Source organism: Seriola dumerili, unplaced genomic scaffold (assembly GCF_002260705.1).
Source record: "Seriola dumerili isolate Sdu_G_001 unplaced genomic scaffold, Sdu_1.0 BDQW01000105.1, whole genome shotgun sequence".
In the NCBI taxonomy this organism is placed as follows: domain Eukaryota; kingdom Metazoa; phylum Chordata; class Actinopteri; order Carangiformes; family Carangidae; genus Seriola; species Seriola dumerili.
In genome coordinates, this window is record NW_019174360.1 from 4236930 (window position 1) to 4257893 (window position 20964).

At 41.4% G+C, this 20964-nt stretch overlaps 3 protein-coding genes across 16 annotated transcripts in view; 1 reads left to right on the forward strand and 2 right to left on the reverse strand.

Moving 5' to 3' along the window:
• The window catches only part of LOC111222784 (peripheral plasma membrane protein CASK-like), a 43080-nt gene extending 32764 nt beyond the window's left edge, over nt 1-10316 (reverse strand). For all 12 annotated transcript variants that reach the window (XM_022746638.1, XM_022746630.1, XM_022746637.1 and 9 more), the window contains exons 1-2: nt 9482-10316; nt 1323-1435 (exon numbers count right to left, since the gene is read on the reverse strand). In XM_022746638.1, the coding sequence (XP_022602359.1) occupies nt 1323-1435; nt 9482-9546 (178 nt within the window). In that variant the 5' untranslated portion in view covers nt 9547-10316. The remainder of the gene's footprint in view (nt 1-1322; nt 1436-9481) is intronic.
• Nucleotides 10317-13139: 2823 nt separating this feature from the next.
• cenpl (centromere protein L) lies at nt 13140-16450 on the forward strand. Its single transcript, XM_022746520.1, has 5 exons — nt 13140-13196; nt 14090-14264; nt 14415-14669; nt 14896-15477; nt 15584-16450. The coding sequence occupies exons 1-5, from the start codon at nt 13177-13179 to the stop codon at nt 15656-15658; spliced, it is 1107 nt and encodes a 368-aa protein (XP_022602241.1). The 5' UTR covers nt 13140-13176; the 3' UTR covers nt 15659-16450.
• A 21-nt stretch (nt 16451-16471) lies between these two features.
• On the reverse strand, nt 16472-20549 carry LOC111222705 (FUN14 domain-containing protein 1). 3 transcript variants are annotated; one of them, XM_022746524.1, is made up of 5 exons: nt 20452-20549; nt 19813-19981; nt 19495-19570; nt 18434-18562; nt 16472-17897 (listed from the first exon to the last, which is right to left on the reverse strand). In XM_022746524.1, the coding sequence occupies exons 1-5, from the start codon at nt 20474-20476 to the stop codon at nt 17820-17822; spliced, it is 477 nt and encodes a 158-aa protein (XP_022602245.1). In that variant the 5' UTR covers nt 20477-20549; the 3' UTR covers nt 16472-17819. The 3 variants fall into 3 exon arrangements, with proteins under 3 accessions (XP_022602245.1, XP_022602243.1, XP_022602244.1); XM_022746522.1 differs by having other exon boundaries at nt 18428-18562; XM_022746523.1 differs by having other exon boundaries at nt 18428-18562; nt 19813-19978; nt 20452-20491.
• Between the last annotated feature and the right edge of the window lie 415 nt (nt 20550-20964).

The window sequence follows — 20964 nt, forward strand, 5'->3', positions numbered from 1 at the left end:
TCTCTACCTTGTCACTTTGAGTGGCCATTTGCTTATTTCTTCTTTTGTGATTTTTTTTAAAATGTCAGAAAAACAGGCCTTATTTGACTAAACATCAAGTGCATATTCTTGTGCGTTCACTTGTGCTTTAATCAAAGGGAATGAAAACGATCACTCTAAAACATAAATAACACTTGCTGTACTCATTGCGCACTGAAATAAAGAAAATATTCAAGTTATGTAGCCCGCAGCTTGTATCCCACACAGGCTTAAACGATTTACATACTTTGAACCTGTTTTAAAATCTTGATTTAATGAATTGTTATCATATAATATAAAAGGTTAGGTCAAATACTCTACACAAACACATCTTGAATGCTTTAAATTTAAATTTCTAATTTCCATGAAGGGAATGTTTCCATAACAATCACAAGTACTTCTAAATCCTTCTATACATTCCTGTCATCACATACACCACACGCAAGATAAATGTTACTGCGCTTGTTCCGACTGACCGGTGACCACAGGGTGAAGCATGCTAGAAATTTCCAAAGTGGAAAAAAAAAAACCCTCAATGTGGGTGGTTTATATTTTTGATGATTAAATTTAGATTCTGGATCATGATAACATATTTACCAAAATTATTTAGAGCGCAGACTTTCGGTTTGGGAAACACAGGTGAAAAGCTCCCCTTTTCAGTTTCTCCTCCCATGGGTCATTTCCTTGTCTTGCTGTTATTGGCTGCCAGACTAATCTCTGACTGAGACCTCGCAGATGGCACATGGTGAACGCCAACATTACACACACACGCGCACACGCACACACACACACCCCTACCTACCTATGATCTTTGTCTCTATCTCTCTCGCTTGCTCTCTTAGACACACACACGCACAGACCTCAGCTTGACAAAGCATCAAACCGCATGGTGAGACATGGCATCCGTCGATATCCCACACACACGCGCCGCGATCCACACGCAGATAAACACGTGCAGTTCCAACATATTATTCATCTAGTCGCAACGCGTGCGACATTTGCCTCATTTATTTGTGTGTGAGAAGGACATTATACACTCTTTGTGTGCCTTGATGTGTGAGCCAAACTGTATTTTCAGACTATTCCCAACATTTGTTTTAACCCACAAGGAGAGCCAGGTGGGTGTAGTTTGCACTACATTACAGAAAGCCGTTCACACGTTAGTTAAAACTTGCGAGATGTAAGTATGTCTGTCTAAAAGTGTAATTCTCTGTGACTGATAAGATCCCTGACAACTATCCTCTCTTGTCCTGATTCTGTTAAAACCTCCCATCTGTTCAAAGCAGGTCTGCTGCGTTCCTCACCTTCTGTGCTGAGGCCGGGGCTGGAGGTGAAGCTGGCCACATCGACGATCTTTACGGCAAACTGCTGGCCCGTGTCCCTGTTGATGCAGCGCCTCACCACGCTAAAGGGACCCCTGCAACACACACACACGCCGAGTTAGTCACAGACACCTACAACAATGTAACAACAGAAATCTCAGTTTCAAACACAAGAACAGTTAGCACTTACCAAAAACACATGTACACATAATCACATGCACACAACCACACACACACACCAGCCTAGTGCAATGGGCAGACACAGCACTGTTTCTGAGAACACTGTGGATTTACAGTGGGTGGTTAGCTACGCGTCGTGGCCTCCCTGCTCATGCCAGTGGGAATTATATAGCAGTGGTGTGCAGCACAGCTGTAAAAGCTAAAATAAAAGCTTTATTATACAGACCTGAGCTAGGGAAACCTACTCTACGAGGTTTATTTCTGGGCAAAGGAGGTGGCAGATATCGCAAGGTTGTGTTTCCTTATATAACTGCATTGGGGCTAACATATGGAAGCTATAAAGCATGACATCCTGTCCTGTGTCCATCCGTAATTCTCAAGATCTTGTATTAAATATGAACGGAGCGGTCCAGCAATGACTTTGTTCAAGGTCTGTGGGGCAGATTTGAGATGTCTAGTACAATTTGTGTTCAAAGAAAATTAACTCTGTAGTACAGGAAATCTTCGATTGAAACACTTCATTTAATGCAACGATTCTTAGAAACTTTCTTAAATTCTGTTTTAATTCTTAAAACACTTCAAAAAAAAAAAAAAAAACACTTTCTGTTGGTTAAACAAACAGACAAATCATTATAACACTGTTTAGGAAATGATACACTGACACACTGGTTTCTTGTATGCAACAGGCCTTCTATGAGTATTCACACATACCCAAACCGCTGTGGAGAGTCCTCACATTAACACACAAGTCAGTTCCATGTAGTAACTATAACACCTTGCGTTTCCTTTGTATCAAAGATGAACGTAGTAATTCTTCCTCATTATGTCAAAGCACCGACCATTAAATTAACAAACATTTGCACATTTTCTGTCTCCAGGCCCACTGAGAGTTACAGGCGCACACACCCCTGCCGTGTTACAGCTGTCTCAACATCTCCCAAGTCTAAAATTCTCAGAGGGGGAACCAATGCTACTGAAGACACAGACACACACTATACAAACAGACAACACACACACACAGACACGCACACAATAAAACCCAGTTTGCAAGAGCAAAGCGGTGGCCATTAACAGGTATTGGTTAAACTCGACAGTAAAAGCTATGCAGTTCAAACGTCTATGTATGTTGAAGCTGCAGCTGATTCACTCTCACATCTGCTGTAATGATTAACCCATACGAGCGAAAGCAGGCGGCATGTGCGCGCTCTGGGCCGAGAGAACCGTAAAACACAACACTCTTCTCTTCAGAGTCCACAGGAATCCTGCTGATGATCTGACAACCCCACTGACCTTTGCCCTGCTGGGTTGATGTGCTGTAGCAGCTGTGTTTCCCATTAGAAAGAGGGGCTCGGAGAATGGTGGAGCTTCTGACAACCCCGTTTCAACCTGACAATCTTTTCGGATCTGTGTTTGACTGGTGAAGGTTTGGGGGAGCTAAGTCAGACGCTGCAACCGCATGGATACAAATGATGCAGAGGAGGGTAAGGCCGTCTTGGCGCTGATCTAATGTGTGTCAATAAAACCCATTACCGCCATTAAGCAACGAGGTGGGGTCGGGTGAACCTGCACGATTTTACGCATCAACCCCATTTGTAATCTTGGCTGTCTATTCAAGGGAGCTGCATGGAGAATCAATTCACGAATGGGGCCATTTCTACAATAGTGGCGTGTTATAAGTGAAAGGGGGCTGGGGCCGCTATTTAATTGAATAAATTAGAATGCAATTCATTTCATCATCTGAAATAAAAAAAAACATTAAAAGGCCATTCAGCCATGTACAGTAGCTATTATAGAGGCATTAAAAGCAAGCAAGTAGGTGTAAAAGAAAGAGAGAAAGAGAGAGAGAGAGGAGAGAAAAGAGTGTGAGTATATGTGAGTCTGTGTGTGTGTGTGTGTGTGTGTGCGCGCCTGAAAGTGAGGAACCAGAGAGGCCGCATGCCGTACTGACATCATCACAGCTGTGCTGAGTGGGCTCATACAAAACGCCCACACATGGCTCACATCCGACAGCGGCAGTCATCAAACATTAGCCCGAAGTGGCAATCTTTGCAGAGTGCTCCTTGGCTCATTTCAGCTCTCTGCTCCATGTAAATCAAAGACTGGATGTTAGGTCAGATTTTTAACATCCACGCTGGTCGTGAATCAAATTTCCTCCCAGGTCTCACTTTTTTATTTCTCTCCTAAACAGGGACAGGACACATCTGTAGCTGCAGACTCGACATCACCGGTACTTCTCTCCTGAGAGCGACCATCTTTGCTTAAAGCAGCATTTTGCTCTTTAGCTGTGGCCAGCAGCTAGCGCAATTCACTCAGTCTGTCCCACAAATTTGGGGGAGAGTGTTTGTGCAGCTGTGAGATACAGAAAAATTATTTGTATGAGTACATAAGGTTGGCAAACTATTGGTGCTGGTCGATCCTGATCTCTATTTCTGAGCAAGGTAAATTGCATCTTATCTGTTCTTGTCACCAGTCGCATTATCATCAGTGATATTCAGTGACAAGCCTGTACCGCTAACAATCCTTCAGCTGCTTTCTGCAGAAACCACTGCATTTAGCAAACCTCGCTACGATGACATAACACCATTTATGATTAACAACATAATGGATTCAATTGTGAATGCTCAAATATAATATAACGACAATATAATAAAATAATAATTAGCAGGCCACAAAGATGGAATCAAATTGATTGTCGGGTGTGTAAATAAACTTTAAGTTTTTAAAGACTTCAGAGCTTTAAAAAATATCTGACTATGTGATGGTGGATGTGCAAGGCTGACAATTGTCTATAAATACATTTTTACAGAAGTACAGGCTCTGAGAGGAAGAAAAAAATTAAGTCCATGAAAGTGATTCTAGCAGACTAATTCCAGGATAAGTACTGTTTTGTTTGCCCTACTGCCAAGACTGAGCTCAAGTTCAAAGCTGTTAATTTAACAAGTTCAATAAAGTTCACTGCTGTTCAACCAGAGTCTGTGAACGTCTTCGCAACAATAATCCAGAGCACTTCCTTATGCAAATTGGGGAAACAACCCTTTGAATATTAGTGGGGAAATTAGCATTCGGGTTGCAAACTGAAATTTAGAGCAGAGATACCCTCAGGAGGTTGTAAAGCTTTGGCAGAAAATCCTTTCCTATACATAAGTCAGAAGACAATCCGGGTTTGTTTAAACCACCCTGTAGAGTCTGGCTTGGTAGTCTGAACAAAAGTTTCAACTTTACACTATTCATTCACAACTATTGATTTTCTGCGCGTGGGCAGATAAACAAAGCAGAACTGCACACGGAGAGGAGGGTTCTCTGAGAAAACATTTAAGATTACTGTATTGTACAGGTTAGCAAAGTTTAAAAAAGCAACAACAACAAAAAAAAAAACACTCTAACCAATGCGTTACACAGAGGCGCAACCTAACATGTTCCGCTATGCAAAACGAACGACCTGAAAAGATTTAACGATGCAAAAATGGCTCTCGGTATTTTCCTCTGAGAAACAGATGGGAAGATGACACGTTCAATTATGTGATACTTTATTGATCACAGCAGGAATTGAGCGATCTTGCTTCAGGACACTTCAGCTGAGTGGATGCTTGCCAAGCCTAGGGCTTGAACCCTGTGATTTCCAGCTGACCGGTCTCTCCAAATACATTTACATACAAGAGGGAACAGAATACTAGACGGATATCATCATTTGAAATCCAAACATATACCCAAATCAATACAGAGGTGAATTAACACCTCTGACACCATTTCAATAAAGAGCCAACGTGGTAAAACTTGACAAAGATGTTCATTGTAAATGTAACATCATTGAGTTTTGAATTGTAGATTGGACAACAAAAGCAATATGAAGACGTCATCTTGTTTACTGTGAAATGATGATGGGCACTTTACGCTATTTCCTAATGTTTTACTGAAGGACACATTAATAATAGAGGGATTCGTAGAAATGAGTTGTTGTAGTGTTAGTTGCAGACCTATTACATAACTGAGTACAAAAACCAGAATAGTACTCCTCACACTGACATCTACAAAATTAAATTTCACTTGAAATAACTTCACAAATGTACACACCCACATATTCTCCTCTTCTCACAAATCTTATCCATCTTGCTAGTTAAACCCGATTGCTACTAAAAAGTAAAAAGTGACAACTAAAATTTTACTTTAATTGCTTAAAGTTCAGGGAAAAAATTTAGCAGTTTTGTATGCTAAATGTTGCATCTGTTTGGTGAGAAACTATCATTAGACCTCTAAAAAACTATAAAACAATCAATAAAAATGTAAGATTTAAAATGTTGCCTAAGCAATTTAATTATCCAACCCAGAAAAAGCCAGAGGACTTATCACTTCATTGGTTTAGAGTGAGTCGCACATCCCAATATCCTTGGCTCTAATGAGTACCCCAGGGCTGAAATAAAGAGCACTGTGACTCCAACAGTGCTGCTCAACAACCTAAGTCCTATTCAAACAGAATCATTACAGACAGAAATGGATTAAATTGCTTCAGTGCTTTGCCAACACTTCAACTAATGCTGAAATCTCAAAAACAGGCCTGTGGTTAGTACATTATGTTCACATCACATCATTATCACATATTTACAATGTAAACTACAAACAATGAGCACATAATGAGCAGGGTCTACACAGCCCACGCCTGTTCAATAGCCCGTGTCATCTTTCACTGCAGTTAATCCGGCCAGAAGCTGAATTGACACCTGACCTGTCTGATATTCCTCTATTGAAATAGTAGAGCTTGTATGACCTCGGGGGAGTTGAATGAACATTTACATGCATGAGCTATAAAGACACATAAACGGCATAGTCCTTATGTATCTTTATAGCAGACATATGCAGTTCTTCCTGTTGCCATGCAACTATGAGCCCTGATGAATCAGGGGTCCGACTTACTAAAAGTTCAAATATTTTTGACTTATCGTGCTTTGGCTCTCAGTTCTGAAACCTCGCTAAGTTCTCTGTGCTGCCAGCGATGCAAAAGCACATCTTTCAGTCGAAAATAATGAGAAGAAGGAGAAGGCAGCTCTGAAACAAGAGGATCCCGGTGGACAAAGAGCCTACGTTGGCTATGCTCACAGGAGCAAATGTTGCCTGTGTGCACAGTGCCGTAAACGCAGTCTAAGCTCAAAGGCCTATGCTATCGCGGAGACCGGTTACATTTGAAAAAGTTAATCGAGAAGACACGATGAGGGAAAATAAGATCAAAGGGAAAACGTTGTACAAAAAATGTTCTCCGAATGTACCTACTAACCGTCTTTCAGTAGAGATCACCCTGAACATGGTGCCCTTTACAATCCAGGTTTAAAGGAGATGATTACTGAACAGCGATGGTGTCCCCAGTGCTCTCAATCCCACCCAGCCGGGCTGCTCCTCTCCAACACAAGCCGATCAGGGACAATAATAGACGACTACAACAATAGAAGACGGAGCGAGGGATGGGCTGGATGATAGGGTTTATGTACAAGTTTAAAAAGGAGCTGAGATCAAAGGTCAGAGAGAGACACGAGTATACAACAGCACCAAGATTATCCAATAATGTGAGACAAATCACCATGACAATTTTTTCTCATTTATATGGCACAAGGTAAAGGACAAACTAACTACTACAAACTTATTAATTTGTTACTTTCACTCACTCTCAATTGTACTATTTTTCAATTGAGTCAGAGTCAAAAAATAAAAATAAATTCCTGAAATTTCTTTTAAGGCGGAGGCACATGAAAAAACAAAGCAATGAAAGCCCGGGAAGAATTTTCCTGACATCATATTGTCAATCCATTTAACCCAATAAATGGACCGATCGTCATCTTGCTTTCAGTCCATTTAGTGTAAATCTTACCAAACGTACTTCGGCTAAAATGTAGAAGAATATATTAAAACCAGAAAAGATAACAATGCAATAGGGTTTTAACGACGGCTTCCTGTGGCTATAAATCATTTTCATATCAATTTTTTATTAATTAACATCATCAGGTTTCTGCTGTCTGCCATGTTGTCCGGTACCTACAGTAGTGCTGACAGTAAAACATGAGGTTAAAAACAAAGTGGGAGAGTACTGCAGTCAATGTCTGCTGGCATTATTTATATCCTTAGCCTCAGGGCCATCCCATATTCCAACTCCACTTGTCTCCATTGATCTGCCTCAGCCTCCCTTCCCCTCCCACTCTGAGCTGAGGAAAAATGACCCCCCCCCCCTTCCTGCAACACATCCCAAGACACCAGAACTCAACACACTTGATCCATCAACTGCACTTTCACAAAAGAACTGGAAGGATAAGAAGGATTTTATGGGATTTTTTGTGACATAAATGTGGCACCTCACTTCTTTACTAGAGCTTCTTCTTCTTTACAAGATATGCTCCAGTCCAGACTACAATTCAGTCATGTATTACTCTTCTTATGACCTGCCTGGACTGCGTGACCACACCTACAAAACTGCTCAGCACACCCAAGAAAGTATTTGTGCAATATTTCTCAGTGTTTGCTTATGACTGCAGGGGAGTACCAAACATGTGGGGGCCTGGATATATTTACATCAACAAATGTGGCACTCCATGCAGCCTATACAGGTTTTGCTATGCAATTAACAACTGCAGAAAAAACAACACGTGGAAGCTGACATAATTGCATGGCTTATATGGCAAAACTGCCCTCTTCTGTCAGCTAAGGTGGATAAAACTATCAAAAAAGTTTATATTGTTTGACCCGGTCGTGGGATCAAGCAAAGTAAATTAAAATGAGCAAACACTTCTTCATCTATCATTCGTAATGGCCGGTGGACCCAAAGAAAATATTTCCACTTTCCTTGTATTTACCACCTTATGTGATTCGTACTATCTAATAACTGCACCGACTCTTGCCAGTGGCTCCTTGTATCCGTTACTGGGACTCCAAGGTAGTGGTCCTGGACCAACTGTCAATTAGTAACCAAGGCAACAGGAAGTCTCAGGATAAAGAACAGGGCCTGAGGGTCCTGAGAGTGTTTGCCTCTTTCCCCTACAACAAACTTAATGGACCCTCAGACCTCCAGTGAGTGAAGCTTGTAGGGGGGAGGGGACTGACTGGTAGCCCAGGACTGCCACGGGCCTGTCAGCCTTCCTGCCTCACTTCCAGGAGGAGTGGAGGAGCAAGTCTGACCACATAGAAGTAACATGCATACTGAGGGAATTTTCAATTTCCATGGCTCCTTTAACCTTGGCACTGCATGGTTTAAATTTGTCTCCGCTGACCTCGTGATTTACATGACAACATAACCACTTCACCATTGTATTTTTTTTTAAAGAGCTATGCCTTGCTCTGACACCTTCACTGGGTGTTTGACTGGCTAGCCAATCTGACAGTGACAGTATGCAGGTGTGGCTTCTGTCAAACAGGAGGATTGGAAGAACGAAAAACCTGTCTGCAGACTATTGTACATGAGCAACCAGATGATTCTTCCACATGTCCTGTCTTTCAAACCCAGGCTGACAGCCTGTCAGCTAAAACTGAGAATTAATTTATTGACCAACTATAATAAACGGTGACTGACATTTAGCAAAAACTTACAGCTCTTCGATTATAAGGGTATATTTAAACAAGGTAGGGGGACAAGACCTATACTACCTCACATTTTCAACCTATTATCAAATTCACTTTCCTGCATGGAAGTCATGGTGTCGAGCACCGTCTGTGACTCTTTGCATGCATGTTACGAAATTATGTGTCTGCTATTGAACCCCATGTTCCGTTAAACTGCACTGCACTTTAAAAAGCAACCTCACCTCGTCTACCCACTGAACTTTCCCACTGAAAATCCTGCAGGCCTAAGCACAAGAAAAGCATCCAGACAATTTAAGCATGGCCCCTGTAGCTGTGCTGTGTGGCCGAGGAGAGGATGTTAGAGAAACACCCACAACAATCAAAAACAAATAAACAACGCAAGCTTGCATATTAATGACATTACTTACTTTCCGATCACCTCGCACAGCTCGTAGACATCCTCGAACAGCACGTCGTCGTCCGCCATGGTCATTCAGGTAAACGAGGATGCTCTCCTCGAGATATCCCACCCACACGGGTTTTGGAGGAATCAATGATAACGTATTTTCTTGCTAAATGCAGTTTCTATTGTACCAGACTGCACGCTGCTGGTAATTTAAACCCCTCGATATCAGTGTCAGGAAAACCAGTGGCCACTCAAGTGTCCAGGTTAGCCGGCTAGCCACATTAGCTGGCGTCCAAGGCTGTCACTCCGCGGCCCCACCTTCTCCTGAGCTACTCTCCTGGTAGGCTGGCTAGCCAGCGAGCTAGCTAAATAGTAACCATAGACCAGACCCCAGGGCGTGGAGATTTCCTCGCTCGTTTGCAAAAAAACACCCCTTTTTGCATGCCTCGGCTTCGTATCTTGCTGCTGGATACGGCCAGGTAGAAGACTCCCTCAGTAGCATCCACAGACACTTCCCGCACCGACCAAGATGCTCTCTTCACCGCAAGCTAACGGGGCTCTCGAAAATGGTTGGCTAGCTGGGTTAATATGAGCTAGCTGTCGATGGAATAACCGGTTGGCTCGCGCCGTTATTGCGCTGAGCACACCCAGTGTATCACAGATGGCTTATCCCACTGAAAACGTAATGTGACCAGGCTGCAATATGCTTCAGCTTCCCGAGCCCAAAATGAAGACCTTCACGTTCATGTCGACGACTGCTCCGTTGCATACACCGTCTGTATGGGTGAATAATGCAAGTATATCGTATTCCCACACAGCCCACCCTTCGTCCACCGTTGCTCCCGTTCCTGTGCTGGCTCAGATGCTGGCTGGCTTTGACTGGCTGTTCCCCCGACTTCCAGAAATGCCAGGCCCCTCCCTCTATCGTCCAGGAAACTGGTCCGACTAGAGCCAAAATGGCCCCGGAGAGTGGGCCCAGATTTGTATATCAGAGTCGCTCGAGCCAAGATGGCGCCCGATAGGGGTCCGATTTAGGCGCAGTTTCCTAATCTCCTCCAACGGTTGCATCCAGTGTATCCCGCGCAAGCGTCGACCATCCATACCCCATCACTTACGTCAGCCTTTCTCCTTCTTATCTCCATCCTTTTAACATGCAGTCTATTCCTATATAAATTATCTCCTCTGTCAGCAATAACTTATTTCCCATGCACTGCCTGCCAGCCCTACGAATAAACAAGTGCATTTTCTCAGACAGAATAGAAAAAGGCAAGATTGCAATTTTTAGTGATTCCCAAATTCCCATGGGTCGTTAGGGAGGTTCCTCAGCAAAATGAGGGGCAGCTTAGTGTCTATATTATTTCATTAATTTGACGCTGACAATGGGATACTGATACAAATGTGTGTGTTTTGATGCTCAGCTCTAACCACTGGAATTTGTACGATTATCTAGCAAATCTAAATCATTTTTCTCTCGTGGGTAACGGGTAACATTTTAGCAAAAGGCTCCGGAGAACGTGGAAGAGGCGATTGGTGTGCGCTAATGTTTGGATTAAGTTTATTTACTTCCATGTAATCTATCTGCAGGTGCAGCAGTTTCTGTGGTGCAGGTGGCAGGTGCAGGGACGCAGGTGGAATTTCCTCAGGTGTGGGGGGATAAGCACTGAGATGTGTTGGTCACGCCCCCTAGAGGTGATGACAGGAATCATATACCTCCCGCTGCTCCATTTTTGAATATCTTCTAATGTAGCACAGTGCATTTCTGAAAGAACTTCTGATTGAGATGTTTAGAACAAAGCTGAAAATCTAATCAGGAATAATTTCATTTTATAATAGAATAATGGTCTAACTTGATCCATCTTTATCCTCTTTGTTGTAATATGTATGTAACATGCTTCATTTTCTGTACGCAGTGCTCCACCAAATTCAGCGGTTCACCTAATATACAATTAACACTCAATTTAATTTCATAAAGTATGGCCATAGCCATAACCATTTACCTGTTCATTTGGGGAATTACCACTACTTACGCTGTCAAATATATTTTACACACACACAAAAAGACTGATGTCCCAAATGTGTTGCTGGAGTGACTATTTTATGAAATAAAATTAAATTTTTAAGTTCATGATTTAATAAAGTATATATATATATATTTTAATGTTAAATTTGTTTGATCTATCAGTGTATAATGTCCTTTAAATTTTATCCTACCTATTCAATATCCCACATTAAAACAAACTCCAAATTTAATCCATTTATATTCAAATCAGCCGGTCTTCTATCCAGTGCAGAGACAAAAAAGTAACAAAATAGATAACTAACAAAAAGAAAAGTTTCAACTGAGAGACATAAGTACCAAAAAGCAATAGATATCCTCTCAAGCAGAAAGTTAAACTCAGCCATGCAGATGGTGATAAACAAAGACATCTGGTGCCACTAGAGTGCGCTCTTTTCTGATGGCACCCTCTGCAGTTTCCATGGCGCTGCATCCCTTCTGCTCACACATCATCTGCGAGCTTCCCCCATTGGTTGAAGCCCCCCAGCAGCTACCAATAATGTGATTGGCTGTTGATGTGGTCATCATATCTATGCATGGCAGTGTATGTGCTATTGAACAGCCCTCCATTCAATACATAGGTACTTGCAAAACCTAAAAATGCACACACACATACACACGAGCTCACACAACTATAGGGTAAAGGCAAATGAAAGGCTGGCAGAAATAAATCTGGAGGAAAGTACGTAAGATAGGTAAGTGATAAGATGGAGAGAAAGAAAAGAAGAATAAAAAGAAAGTAGGGAGATACCATACATGGGGAGAAAAAAAGAAAAGAGCACAGTTTCCATGGTAACAGGGAGGGGGACCAGTGGTTGCATGTGAAACTGGCAGCTCATGAAACAGGCGCACAAACTGATTCAAATACACACACTTCTTTTTGTAAATTGGGCACACATTACATTTACTTACATTAATTCCCCAGAGACTGACATTTAACCATAACAACTATACACCTAACTGAGTTCCTATAATGTCAGTGATACAAGTACATGCATGCAGCCGCACACACACACACACACACACACACACACACACACACACACACACACACACACACGAGTGTCTGCACATTTTATGAATGTAAATCTATAGGTCCTCCAACTTTTCCTCCCTTCCTTCCCTTAGTTAGTTGACATCAGTTCTAATGATTCAGTCCTTTTAATCTTTTTGATTTGCTGTAGAATAATTTCTGTCATTCCGGGCTGTACAGTATATTGCTGACAAACCTATACCTACAGTATAATACTGTATTATGAATTTACTCATACTGTTCTCAAATAATGAGCTATATTCTGAAGTAGTTGACATCTGCCCACATCTCAAGAAGACACAAACAAAAAAGGAAGGGTTTAGTTCAGTCCAGAAAAGACAGACATTTAATCTGCTGTCTGCTAATCTTGTCAATTGTATCAAATTGTCCGTTTTATTTCTCTTTCTGTCACCCTTTCTTTGTCATTTTTGCGTTTTCTTTATTAAATATTGTATATTTACACATTTTATATTTGCTTTACTCCGAAAAATATTTGTTAAAAAATAAATAAATCAATAAAAAGCCCACTTCCTGTTTGGTTTGATGTGATTGGCTATATCTAACCGCGCAGACTCCTGGGAAAGCGCGACGTTCAAATTTGTTTCCGTTTTCATTCGGTACGCTAGACATGGAGCGACCTCATAACAGGTAAAGCTCTATCTATTTCACTCTAAAAACGTACTATTTTCTACACATTTTTCTTTCCCTTCGCGACAATAAAAACAGCAGAGTTTGATTGACAGAGTATTACGGCTCCTCTAACCCCGATACGTTGCGCTGTTGTCCCTATGAAGAGACTGCCGCACCAAATAACATTTAGTAATCGGCTAGTTTAATTCTGCCTAGCTTTTCTTGAAATATGACAGTCTATTAAAATGATATACAAGACGTTTTACAAATCGTTGGCTCTCGCTTTTCTATTCGGCAAATATCCTATTTACCAAAGGAGCAATGTACTTGTTTCCTCTCTTATTCAAATCCTTCAAAATAAAACAAAAGGGCGCAACCCAAAACGGACGCCCAATGTGTATTATGTTTAATTCTACTGACAAAGTGAAGCTTTATCTGACGTTTCTTGTCCTTTTATGATATCTGTAACTATGGAAAAATTGCACTTAGTGTATCCGTACAGTGGTTTCTCTTTGCTATGTTATTGTGAGGGGACATAAGAAAGCAGTAGCCTATTAGCAAAGTTTTGGTTTGGCAATGCTTAGTGTTGTTGCTGTTATTTTTTAAAGAAACACCATTCAAGTGGGCCCAACTGATCTTTAAGTCATACTTCACCCAAAGTCTATCTTCTGAGTATCAAAGATTCACTCCACGTCGGATTGACAGATGGCTATAAAACGTGAAATTTCATCATGTAAGAGAACATGGTCCCAAAACTTGACATAAAAGGAGGGTATTTTCAACACACTTGTTTGCACCACAATTTGGCTTCAAGTTCTATAAAAAACATTGTAATGACTACCTGTATTACGAACTGGTACGGTAATCACCAGAAGAAATTGATCTTATTGTGGTTTGTGTGTGATTTTCAGTGTGGCGAGGACTCCCCTCAACAGTGTTATAGTTCAGAGGAGGAGCAAAAGCAAGAACTACCGGCAGTCATACCGCAGTTGCTTGGGTGCTGCTTCGCGGTTCAGCTTAACTCCAGCGTTGACAGCACGGAGGCTCAACACCAGCAGAAGAGCTCCAAAGTCACATAATATCACTGTGAGTCCATCCAAGCCATTGTTGTCCATGCTTTTTTTTTTAATCTATTTTTGTTGTCCAGTAAACATGCATAATAAATAGCCATATTTTCATTTCTGAAGAGAGAGAGAGACACAGTATGGTCATCTTCTCTATCTTTCCTTGCCACAGGAGAAGGTGAATCCAGAGCATCTGGCCTTACTGTTGAAAATGGAGTGGAAGCTGTCATACGTTACTCCTCTGTATCAGTTCAGACACACGCAGCTCAAGAGCTACTCCAGGCAGCTCTCAGCGTTTATTGCTGCAGAGAAGCAGCAAGGCATGGCGGTGGAAGTGGAGGGATCACACAGCAGCTTCAGAGTGTCCTTCTCTGTGGTGCAGGGAATGACGGAGACGGATGATGATGCTGAGACTGTCCTCATCCAGGTAAGCAGTAAGCACAGGATTCTGTCCAGATGGAGAAGTCTTTCAGGGTGATAGTGTCACTTCGTGCCATACGAAAATGATTTTTTTTCTTTTCTAAGCCGGTCTTCACCACGTAGATATGTGGTACAAAGGTGGAGTTTTAAGCAAACAATGTGTGTGTGTGAGTTTTTTGGATCTTCATTATGCCTTATGTTGCTGTTTTTAACTGTTCCCTCTCCCACCACAGATTCATTCAAAGCCTTTGTTTGCCGGCCAGGATGAACCTCAGAGGTCGGTATGGAGCGGCTGGCTGACCTGCATCAACGGCAACCCCGATTACCTGCGCTCACTTCCGAAAGACTTCATCTGTCTGCCGCTCTTCGGCAGCAGTGGGCCAGAGGGTCTCACTGCTCTGGTCAAATCCTGGTTCCAGCAGAACTTTGACTGCTGCTTTGGGCCCCTGGAAATCAGCCATACCAGTCTACAATGGCTGGTGGCATTATGGACTAACTGCCACACTGAATCCAGCATCCAGCACCTTAAAATGATTTGGACTCTTCCAGTTGTGCCACCACTGCAGATCACCTACACAGTTAACCCCCAAGACGCCTGGGAGCTGTGGAGCAGTGTGAGAAAGGATCGACAGGAGGAGAATGAGGGACGGGAGCAGGTTGAAGAGGGAGGTAGTATTGATATTGAGGAGGTGATGAGGTTCATGCAGGGGCTGAAGAGCCACTTCTACAGACACTTCAGGCTAGATCTGTCAGCAGGAAGTCTGAAACAGGTCTCCACAGCATTGGGTTCAGCCAAGGACAGCGGCAGGGTCAAGGTACCACCTGACAGAAACAGCCCATAAAGTTTTCTTTTCTTAGTTTCTTAAACACACACAAGGAAAGATAAGTGCTGAACTAATATTTTTTTACTTTTCCTTTCAGATCTCCAACAGCAGATACATGATCACCACCCTGACACTGCTGACAGAGTGTGCCCTCCTCAAAATGCCCATCTAAAGAATAAAGACCTTAAATAGCAGCATTCATTTGAACAACAGTTACTGCCTGGAAAGACTGGACAAGCAGCTTTGTGTTAAAATCCCTTTTTTATGTTAAACCTTTTCTTTTTAAATAAAAGTGAACCTTTTTTATTTCACAACATGAAATGGAAATACATTTTTCACAGTAATACCTCTAATGAAAGCCCCACAGATTGATATTCTGGCCACATTTTCCTTTCATTTTCAGCACCAATGAAATACAGGTAATCTTGTAGCAGTAATTATTATTATAACGTATTAAGGAAAAAGTTCTTGTGTTCCAAGTTTGCCATGTTTTATACTTTGTCTGCTGTGCTGTCAGATGTGCTTAGGTTCCACCCTTTCCTGTAAATACTATACTGTATATATTCATATCTGTAAATAACAATAAACGACGACGCAGTGTGGTTATTAACAACCTGACTATCTGAAGTTAACATGAGGCTACAACATCCGAGTTAGACAAATGAAGTGGATATTTTCCAAAGTTACAGTCCAGCAAGTGCAAAAAGAGGGAATTTTGCCACTATTCATCCATCGTCTTATTGCATCACATGTTCAAACTGCCCCGAGACTTCTTGAGTCCTTGAGACAAAACGCCAATGCGTTTCCATCCATGTAACAGGAGAGAAATACAATTTACTGAGCTTTGAGAATTACATTATTTTCAAATGGGACCCTGGTTTATAAAATTTAACTAAGGGCACAATCAACTAGAAGCGACATAAGACTTCCTACCCCGTTTAGCCCCTCACCCTCTCCCTGAGAAACAATCTCAAATCGCTTCAGATAAATGTATCCTGTCTTTATTTTATTGTAACTCGAAACAAAACCAGGCATCTTTATTTCAAGAGACACGCAACAAAATTCATACAGCTCAAATAAAGTTATAAAAATAATATTAAATAGAAACAATGAGGGAATATGAGCATACAAAATGCCAGATGAAGACATAACAAGCTCTTCAAAACAAAACTTACATCTCAAACGTCACTGTATATTGCACTGGAAGAAAAAGGCAATAAACAAAATAAGCAACCTGTGATCACCTTAACTCGTCCCCCGTGTGTGGATATCCTATCTGTATAATTAACGTAATGATGTACAACTCGGCAGCGTCGCTGTTATGTTATTGCTACACTGACACTACTAAATGCACAACGACAGTAGCGAGGGCGTAGGAGTCACAGTCTCTGCTCCATTATGCTCCTTAATGACAGGACTAGTGTCTCTTTTGGTGTCTAGCTTGTGATGGTGGTAATTAGGGTACAGCAGATGCTCATCCTGTCATTAAATGGGCATTGTGGAGCTGAGGATTATGGGTATACAGAATCTGTATTTCATACTCTGTTGTCCGTCCAAAGTAGAGCATATTAACAGATTTAACATTTAGTTGTGATTAACGCACGTGATATGTGTTGTATATCAAGAAAAACTCCCGCTTAGGGTGGAAAAATACCTTTCTTTAGAGCCCGAGCCAGTGTGATAAACTTTAAAAACAGCATTGTGTTTGCTTCAATGGCACATAAACCTCGCCAAACTTCACAGCTACATAAAAAATACCTCGAAGCAATAGACTGGGGGATGGTGTTAACTTCCCACTCTGCTGCCTTCTGTGTTGTTTATATAATATTTACAGCTCTGAAAAGGGGTTAGCTATATATTTACAATGGCGCCCACACATGCCAACTTATAACTATACGAGATCGGCATCCACCGGGTAAATAGATGAGGGGTTGGACGATTGAGACGCGTCTGTGCTAGTTTGTGGCAGCTTGACATATTTAGCAGTCTGGCAAAGAGCCTTGATGGGCCCCACAGAAGACAGTCTTCACAGTACAATCCAAGTACCTCAATTCTCTACTGACCGCCTCATACACACTTCACAATGTGTATTTAACCAATCACCACCCCCCACCCCAAAGGAGATAATTAGCAAGGATTGATTTTAAACTATAGCAAGAGTATACCACTGTCACAACAGATCATGCTTTAATGTTCAACATAATCCCCCCGTTCAGTTCATTAAAAGATAAATCAATGCACACATGGGGCCGAGAGGTAAACAATGGAGATAAAAGTGACCTATGTAGCGATGTGATTCACAGTAAGAGGAGACTGCAGCGTGTGCAGCAGCTTTAGGAGGCCAAACCCAGAAAGAAGCCACCAACAAACCCGCTGGACAGGACGATGTTCCTCTTTATAAAGTCTGTGGCCTGCATAGGAGGAGAGAGGAAAGACAGAACATTAGACTATAAGATCTTAAAATGAACAGACGGATTAACGGGGGTTAACTGGTTGAGTGATGCTGGAGAAATAGCCAGGAAAATAATCAAGATGAGAAGAAATTTTAAAAATGGAAATACCACAGATTAAAACCCATCAACTGACTAACTTAATGATTCTATATACTGAGAATAGATAGACCACCAAACAGCCATACTGGTATCAGGATGTATCTATCATCCCTGTTGAGCCTGCTGTGTCACAGCTAGTGAGTGTAGTTTGGCTAACAGCCCACTAGAGGGCATTACTACTTTGCAAATAAAGAACAAATCCACCCCACCACAACCAGGACATAAAAGAAAAAGACATGAATTTAGCGCTAATTAATTACATGTCAGAAGTATGTTAGGTGTGAGGCTAGGTGCCTTTCTCTAGTTGACAAAAAGACATTGACTTTGATTTAGTCGTCAATTAAAACAAGCAAAAGCGTGAAAGAAAAAGCAAGCTTTGTTACAGGTACCTTTACCTCCTCAATGAATGTGTTTATTTCAGGGGCTGCTTTGTTTGCTTTCTTCTTCAAGTGTTTCTTTGCTTTGTTCACGTCCTTTTCCACTTTCTTCCAGTCTACCTGCACGTAGCCACTGTGATTGGCGATCTGTAGAAAAAGAGTCGTGTTCAGAACTGATTCCGCACATGTATAGTAGTTAATATAATAGATAGTTAATGCTTTATTTTGTACTGCATTTGTTTTCAACCCAGTTTCCCACATTGAAGCACAATATACCTTATTGGAAACATTCAGTTCAAAACTGCTGCCTGCATGACATGTTATGCTGGCATTATATATTTGCACTAATAAGTCACATTTAATTGCACGCTACTGAGCTAATGGCCCCTTGTTGGTCTCATGCACTGAATCTTTCTGTGCTCTATCGCATCACTGTCTGGCAGTTAACTTAAAACTGTGTGAGACTCTCTAGACCTGTCTGCAAAACAAATTCTATTTACCTTATTAAAAAAGGTATTCAAATTTCATTAAGAGACACAGATGATTCTGTCCCTAACATAGAACCTTTAAAGGTCTTCTTTCAGTAGAGACTGGTGATTTGTTCCAGGTTAAATCATTTATGTATTTAAAAAAGGATGTGGTGTGCACCAGCTTTTTTCAAAATATATAAATACGTATCCAGGGAACATCAAGTTCAGGAAGATGTTTTTCCTGAAAACACCTCTTATGGAAAATGGAACCAACATAAATTCTCATCTCAGCCTGACAATAAATTAACTCTGTCTCAGGTGCAATTTATTTGGTTACACAAACATTTTTTATCAAGCAAGATAACACACTGCAACACCCCGTAAGAATCCAGATGGCCTACATCCACCTAGCGCCAGCTGACATACAATACTAGTATTTCTGCTGTAGAAAAGGGATAAGCTGAGCATCTAGCTGGTCAGCTGGCATCCTGTTGTCAATGAAGTAAATGAGCAAAAAATTAATCTTGCAAAGGATGCACTTTTTTTCTATCACCGAGAGACAACGTTGATGTAGTGAATATTTAATTACTGAGGTTATGGTATTCTTGCCTGTAAAAGAAGGAACCCTCCACCAACAGCAGTTGCAGCTATCTTCCCAACTCTCTGGAAGAGGTAACCAGCACACCTGTATGTGTCGAGAAGAATGGAGGAGTGTTCTTTAAGTAACAATGACACTTAATTACAATGATTTAATCACATGTCATGTTATTGCCTTGCTAGCAGTATGCGCTACTATCAGTTGTTTCTAACGTGTTACTAAATTAACTCAGTCAAGTTGGGTTAATGTTCTTTTGTCAGAAGACAGTGTTATATAGCCTCAATTGATCCAGATGTGACCCCATGAGCAGACAGATCCCCGGGCCCTACCATCCAGTCACCCCTCCCATCATGAGCTGAGTGGCCACAGAGTACTTCTCAGCAATCGGGCCTGAATTGTTCCCAAACACCCTGCTCCACCACTGGTGCCTCCGGGCATATTCTGTCAGGTCCACAACCTCATACACCTCATCTTCACTCTCTGGGTCGTCCTGACCTGCTATAAGACAAGGATAAAAAGTTAACAAAGTCAATACTACAGATATACAACCACCAGCCCTTCGGAATGGAAGGGAGAATGAGGGCTGTGTACACACTGAATGGTAATACACCTCGTTTACTTTACAGACGTATTTCAAATGACTTGATAATGGACAGCGCCCTTTATTTGACTGTTCAAACTCAAAACATAAAAGTGAACCTTCAAGTGTGTATGGGCAGTCGAGCTACAACAGGCTCTGAGGGCTGCTTGTTTATTCTATGTAAATGACTGGGGATGCTAATATTAGCTAGCTAGCGTCAAATGGCTACCAATTCAATATCTTGCACACTAATATTTCCTTTTCAGACTGTGAAAGCATTGAGGTCGAGAGCGTGTCCTAATTTTATTATCGCTGGTGGAAAAGCTTATATATTCCAATACTTATGAGGGTAACACCGCCTTTATTTTTAACAAGCAAAATCACTCACCTTCTCTCTGGTCCACCGTCGCCATTTTGGAGAAACTAGTTATGTCACCAGGATGTTGACAATACTAAACCACGCCTACTTTATGATGCATTGCCACGTCAGTTAATATGCTCTGATATCGTTTGATTAGGCAGAGCAATTTATCAACTTTATTTCTAAAATGCTGCAAGTTTTTCTCCGTATGAGGAAGATATCATAGAACTATGTTGGCACTTTGAAATAAAGGCTGAATGGTGTGAAAGGCTCGGAACGAATGATGCATTGCAGTCATCGTTTAACCAGCATGTAAGGGAAAACGACAACTGACACCCAAGTGTCAATACATATCACTGAATACGGGATGATTATTTCTACCGTGTGGAAATTATTGCATTTGTCAGGGAAACAAAGCTCTCGCACTTTAATGCAATTGGTTGACACACACGTCCAGACATTAAATATTTTTGATACCCTTCTACAATAATTAGGATATAAATGATCCGTGGTTTGCAGGGAAATATGAATATTTAAGAT